This window comes from Ambystoma mexicanum, chromosome 3q (genome assembly GCF_040938575.1).
Source record: "Ambystoma mexicanum isolate Mex_15411 chromosome 3q, UKY_AmexF1_1, whole genome shotgun sequence".
In the NCBI taxonomy this organism is placed as follows: domain Eukaryota; kingdom Metazoa; phylum Chordata; class Amphibia; order Caudata; family Ambystomatidae; genus Ambystoma; species Ambystoma mexicanum.
This window is the reverse complement of record NC_090926.1, coordinates 1,114,201,989-1,114,210,041: the sequence shown is the minus strand read 5'-3', so window position 1 is coordinate 1,114,210,041 and position 8,053 is coordinate 1,114,201,989. Positions and strand designations below refer to the sequence as shown.

The 8,053-nt window shown below is 49.6% G+C and overlaps 1 protein-coding gene across 1 annotated transcript; it reads right to left on the bottom strand.

The window, feature by feature from the left end:
* Positions 1–2,594: 2,594 nt before the first annotated feature.
* LOC138448058 (putative per-hexamer repeat protein 5) lies at positions 2,595–5,435 on the bottom strand. The gene is made up of 4 exons (XM_069604599.1): positions 5,256–5,435; positions 4,283–4,449; positions 3,069–3,837; positions 2,595–2,981 (listed from the first exon to the last, which is right to left on the bottom strand). The coding sequence occupies exons 1-4, from the start codon at positions 5,433–5,435 to the stop codon at positions 2,595–2,597; spliced, it is 1,503 nt and encodes a 500-aa protein (XP_069460700.1).
* Positions 5,436–8,053: the final 2,618 nt, after the last annotated feature.

The window sequence follows — 8,053 nt, the reverse complement described above, 5'->3', positions numbered from 1 at the left end:
TATTCTGCTGAATGCCACTGTTGATGCCCGCATTCTGCTCAATACCACTGCTGATGCCCACATTCTGCTCAATACCACTGCTGGCGCCCACATTCTGCTCAATACCAGTGCCGATGCCTATTCGGCTGAATACCACTGTTGATTCCCGCATTCTGCTCAATACCATTGCTGATTGCCACATTCTGCTCAATGCCACTGCTGATGCCCGCATTCTGCTCAATTCCAGTGCTGCTGCTCACAATCTGCTCAATACCACTACTGGCACCGACATTCTGCTCAATACCAGTGCTGATGCCTAATATTCTGCTAAATACCAGTGCTGCTGCCCGCATTGTGCTCAATACCAGTTCTGATGGCCACATTCTGCTCAATACCAGTGCTGATGCCCACATTATGCTCAATACCAGTGCTGATGCCCGCAATCTGCTCAATTCCAATGCTGCTGCTCATATTCTGCTCAATACCAGTGCCGATGCCCACGTTCTGCTCATTACGTTTGCTAATGCCTGCATTCTGATAAATACCAGTGCTCATGCCCACATTCTGCTAAATACCAGTGCTAGTGCCCACATTCTGCTAAATACCAGTACTGGTGCCCACATTCTGCTCAATACCAGTGCTGATGCCCACATTCTGGTCAATACCAGTGCTGAGGCCCACATTCTGTTCAATACCAGTGCTGATACCCACATTCTGCTCAATACCAGTGCTGATGCCCACATTCTTCTGAATTCCAAAGCTGGTGCCCGCATTCTGCTCAATTCCAGCGCTGGTGCCCACATTCTGCTCAATACCAGTGCTGGTGTCCACATTCTGCTCAATACCAGTGATGATGCCCACATTCTGCTCAATACCAGTGCTGATGCCCACATTCTTCTGAATTCCAAAGCTGGTGCCCGCATTCTGCTCAATTCCAGCGCTGGTGCCCACATTCTGCTCAATACCAGTGCTGATGTCCACATTCTGCTCAATACCAGTGATGATGCCCACATTCTGCTCAATTCCAATGCTGGTGCCCACATTCTGCCTAATTCCAGTGCTGGTACCCACATTCTGCTCAATTCCAATGCTGGTGCCCACATTCTGCTCAATACCAGTGCTGATGCCCACATTCTGCTCAATAACAGTGATGGTGCCCACTTTCTGCTCAATACCTGTGCTGGTGCCCACATTCTGCTCAATACCAATGCTGCTGCTCACATTCTGCTCAATACCAGTGCCGGTGCCCACATTCCGCTCAATACCAGTGCTGGTGCCCACATTCTGCTCAATATCACTGCTGGCACCCACATTCTGCTCAATACCACTGTTGATGCCTATTCTGTTGAATACCAGTGTTTATGCCCGCATTCTCCTCAATACCACTGCTTATGCCCACATTCTGCTTAATACCACTGCTGATGCCCGCATTCTGCTCAATTCCAGTGCTGATGCCCACATTATGCTTAATACCAGTGCTGATGACCGCATTCTGCTCAATACCATTGCTTATGTCCACATTCTGCTCAATACCAGTGCTGATGCCCGCATTCTGCTCAATTCCAGTGCTGCTGCTCACATTCTGCTCAACACCAGTGCTGATGCCCACATTCCGCTCAATACCATTGCTGGTGTCCACATTCTGCTCAATACCAGTGCTGATGCCCACATTCTGCTCAATACCAGTCCTGATACCCACATTATGCTCAATACAGTGCTGATGCCCGCATTCTGCTTAATTCCAGTGCTGCTGCTCATATTCTCCTCAATACCAGTGCTGATGCCCACGTTCTTCTCAATACCAGTGCGGATGCCAACGTTCTGCTCATTACGAGTGCTAATGCCTGCATTCTGCTAAATACCAGTGCTCATGCCCACATTCTGCTAAATACCAGTGCTGGTGCCCACATTCTGCTTAATACCAGTGCTGATGCCCACATTCTGGTCAATACCAGTGCTGAGGCCCACATTCTGTTCAATACAAGTGCTGATGCCCACATTCTGCTCAATTCCAGTGCTTCTGCTTACATTCTGCTCAATGCCAGTGCTGATGCCCACATTCTGCTCAATACCAGAGCTGATGCCCATGCTCAATACCAGTGCTGATGCCCACGTTGTGCCCAATACCAGTGCTGATGCCTGCGTTCTGCTATATACCAGTGCTGATGCCCACGCTCAATACCAGTGCTGATGCCCGTGTTGTGCTCAATACCAGTGCAGATGCCAACATTCTGCTCAATACCAGTGCTGCTGCTCATATTCTGCTCAATACTAGTGCTGATGCTTCTATTCTGCTTAATACCAGTGCTGATGCCCGTATTCTGGTCAAACCAAGTGCTGATGCCCACGCTCAATACCAGTCCTGATGCCCACGTTGTGCCCAATAACAGTGCTGATGCCCACGTTCTGCTCAATACCAGTGCTGATACCCACACTCAATACCAGTGCTGATGCCCGTGTTGTGCTCAATACCAGTGCTGATGCCCACATTCTGCTCAATACCAGTGCTGCTGCTCACATTCTGCTCAATATCAGTGCTGATGCCCACATTCTGCTCAATACCAGTGCTGATGCCCGCGTGCTGCTGAATACCAGTGCTGATGCCTAATATTCTGCTAAATACAAGTGCTGATGCCCGTATTCTGCTCAATACCAGTGCTGATGCCCACGTTCTGCTCACTACCACTGCTGGAACCCACATTCTGCTCAATACCAGTGCTGATGCCCGCGGTCTGCTCAATACCAGTGCTGATGCCCACATTCTGCTCAATACCTGTGCTGATGCCCACATTCTGCTCAATACCAGTGCTGGTGCTCACATTATGCTCAATACCAGTGCTAGTACCCACATTCTGCTCAATAACAGTGCTGGTGCCCACATTCTGCTCAATTCCAGTGCTGCTGCTCACATTCTGCTCAATACCAGTGCTGGTGCCCACATTATGGCCAATACCATTACTAGAGCCCACATTCTGCTCAATACCACTGCTGGAACCCACATTCTGCTCAATACCAGTGCTGGTGCCCACATTCTGCTCAATTCCAGTGCTGATGCCCACATTCTGCTCAATTCCAGTACTGCTGCTCACATTCTGCTCAATACCAGTGCTGATACCCACATTCTGATCAATAGCAGTGCTGGTGCCCACATTCTGCTCATTAGCAGTGCTGATGTCCACATTCTGCTCAATTCCAGTGCTGGTGCCCACATTATGCTCATTACCATTGCTGATGCCCACATTCTGCTCAGTTCCAGTGTTGGTGCCCACATTCTGCTCAATACCAGTGCTGATGCCCACATTCTGCTCGATTCCAGTGCTGCTGCTTACATTCTGCTCAGTACCAGTGCTGCTCCCCACATTCCGCTCAATACAAGTGCTGGTGCTCACATTCTTCTCAATTCCAATGCTGGTGCCCACATTCTGCTCAATTCCAGTGCTGATGCCTACATTCTGCTCAATTCCAGTGCTGCTGCTCACATTCTGCTCAATTCCAATGCTGGTGCCCACATTCTGCTCAATACCAGTGCTGATGCCCACATTCGTCTGAATTCCAAAGCTGGTGCCCGCATTCTGCTCAATTCCAGCGCTGCTGCCCACATTCTGCTCAATACCAGTGCTGCTGCTCACATTCTGCTCAATACCAGTGCTGGTGCCCACATTATGGGCAATACCATTGCTAGAGCCCACATTCTGCTCAATACCACTGCTGGAACCCACATTCTGCTCAATACCAGTGCCGGTGTCCACATTCTGCTCAATACCAGTGCTGATACTCACATTCTGATCAATAGCAGTGCTGGTGCCCACATTCTGCTCATTACCAGTGCTGATGTCCACATTCTGCTCAATTTCAGTGCTGGTGCCCACATTCTGCTCAATACCATTGCTGATGCCTGCATTCTGCTAAATACTAGTGATGATGACCACGTTCTGCTCAATACCGGTGCTGGCGCCCACATTCTGCTCAATAACAGTGCTGATGCCTGCATTCTGATCAATACCAGTGCTGATTCCCGCATTCTGCTAAATACCAGTGCTGGTCCCCACATCCTGCTAAATTCCAATGCTGGTGCCCACATTCTGCTCAATTCCAGTGCTGGTGCCCACATTCTGCTCAATACCAGTGCTGATGCCCACATTCTGCTCAATACCAGTGCTGGTGCTCACATTCTGCTCAATTCCAGTGCTGCTGCTCACATTCTACTGAGTACCAGTGCTGATGCCCACATGCCGCTCAATACCAGTGCTGGTGCCCACATTCTGCTCATTACCACTGCTGGCACCCACATTCTGCTCAATACCAGTGCTGATGCCTGTTCTGCTGAATATCACTGTTGATGCCCGCATTCTGCTCAATACCAGTGCTGATGCCCACATTCTGCTTCATACCAGTGCTGATGACCACATTCTGCTCAATACCAATGCTGATGCCCGCATTCTGCTCAATTCCAGTGCTGCTGCTCACATTCTGCTCAATACCAGTGCTGATGCCTAAAATTCTGCTAAATACCAGTGCTGATGCCCACATTATGCTCAATACCAGTGCTGATGCCCGCATTCTGCTCAATTCCAATGCTGCTGCTCATATTCTGCTCAATACCAGTGCCGATGCCCACGTTCTTCTAAATACCCCTGCTGATGCCCACGTTCTGCTCATTACGTTTGCTAATGCCTGCATTCTGCTAAATACCAGTGCTCATGCCCACATTCTGCTAAATACCAGTGCTGGTGCCCACATTCTGCTCAATACCAGTGCTGGTGCCCACATTCTGCTCGATGCCAGTGCTGATGCCCACATTCTTCTGAATTCCAAAGCTGGTGCCGCATTCTGCTCAATTCCAGCGCTGGTGCCCACATTCTGCTCAATACCAGTGCTGATGCCCACATTCTGCTCAATACCAGTGCTGATGCCCACATTCTTCTGAATTCCAAAGCTGGTGCCGCATTGTGCTCAATTCCAGCGCTGGTGCCCACATTCTGCTCAATTCCAATGCTGGTGCCCACATTCTGCTAAATTCCAGTGCTGGTGCCCACCTTCTGCTCAATACCAATGCTGCTGCTCACATTCTGCTCAGTACCAGTGCTGGTGCCCACATTCTGCTCAATACCAGTGCTGATGCCCACATTCTGCTCAATACCAGTGCTGATGCCCACATTCTTCTGAATTCCAATGCTGGTGCCCACATTCTGCCTAATTCCAATGCTGGTGCCCACATTCTGCTCAATTCCAATGCTGGTGCCCACATTCTGCTAAATTCCAGTGCTGGTGCCCACATTCTGCTCAATACCAATGCTGCTGCTCACATTCTGCGCAGTACCAGTGCTGATGCTGACATTCTGCTCAATACCAGTGCTGGTGCCCACCTTCTGCTCAATACCACTGCTGGCACCCACATTCTGCTCAATACCACTGCTGATGCCTATTCTGCTGAATGCTACTGTCGATGCCCGCATTCTGCTCAATACCACTGCTGATGCCCACATTCTGCTCAATACCACTGCTGGCGCCCACATTCTGCTCAATACCAGTGCTGATGCCTATTCGGCTGAATACCACTGTTGATTCCCGCATTCTGCTCAATACCATTGCTGATTGCCACATTCTGCTCAATGCCACTGCTGATGCCCGCATTCTGCTCAATTCCAGTGCTGCTGCTCACATTCTGCTCAATACCAAGTGCTGATGCCCCCATTACATTCTGCTCAATACCAGTGCTGGTGTCCACATTCTGCTCAATACCACTACTGGCACCGACATTCTGCTCAATACCAGTGCTGATGCCTAATATTCTGCTAAATACCAGTGCTGCTGCCCGCATTGTGCTCAATACCAGTTCTGATGGCCACATTCTGCTCAATACCAGTGCTGATGCCCACATTATGCTCAATACCAGTGCTGATGCCCGCAATCTGCTCAATTCCAATGCTGCTGCTCATATTCTGCTCAATACCAGTGCCGATGCCCACGTTCTTCTCAATACCCGTGCTGATGGCCACGTTCTGCTCATTACGTTTGCTAATGCCTGCATTCTGATAAATACCAGTGCTCATGCCCACATTCTGCTAAATACCAGTGCTAGTGCCCACATTCTGCTAAATACCAGTACTGGTGCCCACATTCTGCTCAATACCAGTGCTGATGCCCACATTCTGGTCAATACCAGTGCTGAGGCCCACATTCTGTTCAATACCAGTGCTGATACCCACATTCTGCTCAATACCAGTGCTGATGCCCACATTCTTCTGAATTCCAAAGCTGGTGCCTGCATTCTGCTCAATTTCAGCGCTGGTGCCCACATTCTGCTCAATACCAGTGCTGATGTCCACATTCTGCTCAATACCAGTGATGATGCCCACATTCTGCTCAATACCAGTGCTGATGCCCACATTCTTCTGAATTCCAAAGCTGGTGCCCGCATTCTGCTCAATTCCAGCGCTGGTGCCCACATTCTGCTCAATTCCAGTGCTGATGTCCACATTCTGCTCAATACCAGTGATGATGCCCACATTCTGCTCAATACCAGTGCTGGTGCCCACATTCTGCTCAGTTCCAATGCTGGTGCCCACATTCTGCCTAATTCCAGTGCTGGTGCCCACATTCTGCTCAATTCCAATGCTGGTGCCCACATCTGCTCAATACCAGTGCTGATGCCCACATTCTGCTCAATAACAGTGATGGTGCCCACTTTCTGCTCAATACCTGTGCTGGTGCCCACATTCTGCTCAATACCAATGCTGCTGCTCACATTCTGCTCAATACCAGTGCCGGTGCCCACATTCTGCTCAATACCAGTGCTGGTGCCCACATTCTGCTCAATATCACTGCTGGCACCCACATTCTGCTCAATACACTATTGATGCCTATTCTGTTGAATACCAGTGTTTATGCCCGCATTCTGCTCAATACCACTGCTGATGCCCACATTCTGCTTAATACCACTGCTGATGCCCGCATTCTGCTCAATTCCAGTGCTGATGCCCACATTATGCTTAATACCAGTGCTGATGACCGCATTCTGCTCAATACCATTGCTTATGTCCACATTCTGCTCAATACCAGTGCTGATGCCCGCATTCTGCTCAATTCCAGTGCTGCTGCTCACATTCTGCTCAACACCAGTGCTGATGCCCACATTCCGCTCAATACCATTGCTGGTGTCCACATTCTGCTCAATACCAGTGCTGATGCCTAATATTCTGCTAAATACCAGTGCTGATGCCCGCATTCTGCTCAATACCAGTCCTGATGCCCACATTATGCTCAATACAGTGCTGATGCCCGCATTCTGCTTAATTCCAGTGCTGCTGCTCATATTCTCCTCAATACCAGTGCTGATGCCCACGTTCTTCTCAATACCAGTGCGGATACCAACGTTCTGCTCATTACGAGTGCTAATGCCTGCATTCTGCTAAATACCAGTGCTCATGCCCACATTCTGCTAAATACCAGTGCTGGTGCCCACATTCTGCTTAATACCAGTGCTGATGCCCACATTCTGGTCAATACCTGTGCTGAGGCCCACATTCTGTTCAATACAAGTGCTGATGCCCACATTCTGCTCAATTCCAGTGCTGCTGCTTACATTCTGCTCAATACCAGTGCTGATGCCCACATTCTGCTCAATACCAGAGCTGATGCCCATGCTCAATACCAGTGCTGATGCCCACGTTGTGCCCAATACCAGTGCTGATGCCCATGTTCTGCTATATACCAGTGCTGATGCCCACGCTCAATACCAGTGCTGATGCCCGTGTTGTGCTCAATACCAGTGCAGATGCCAACATTCTGCTCAATACCAGTGCTGCTGCTGATATTCTGCTCAATACTAGTGCTGATGCTTCTATTCTGCTTAATACCAGTGCTGATGCCCGTATTCTGCTCAAACCAAGTGCTGATGCCCACGCTCAATACCAGTGCTGATGCCCACGTTGTGCCCAATAACAGTGCTGATGCCCGCGTTCTGCTCAATACCAGTGCTGATACCCACACTCAATACCAGTGCTGTTGCCTGTGTTGTGCCCAATACCAGTGCTGATGCCCACATTCTGCTCAATACCAGTGCTGCTGCTCA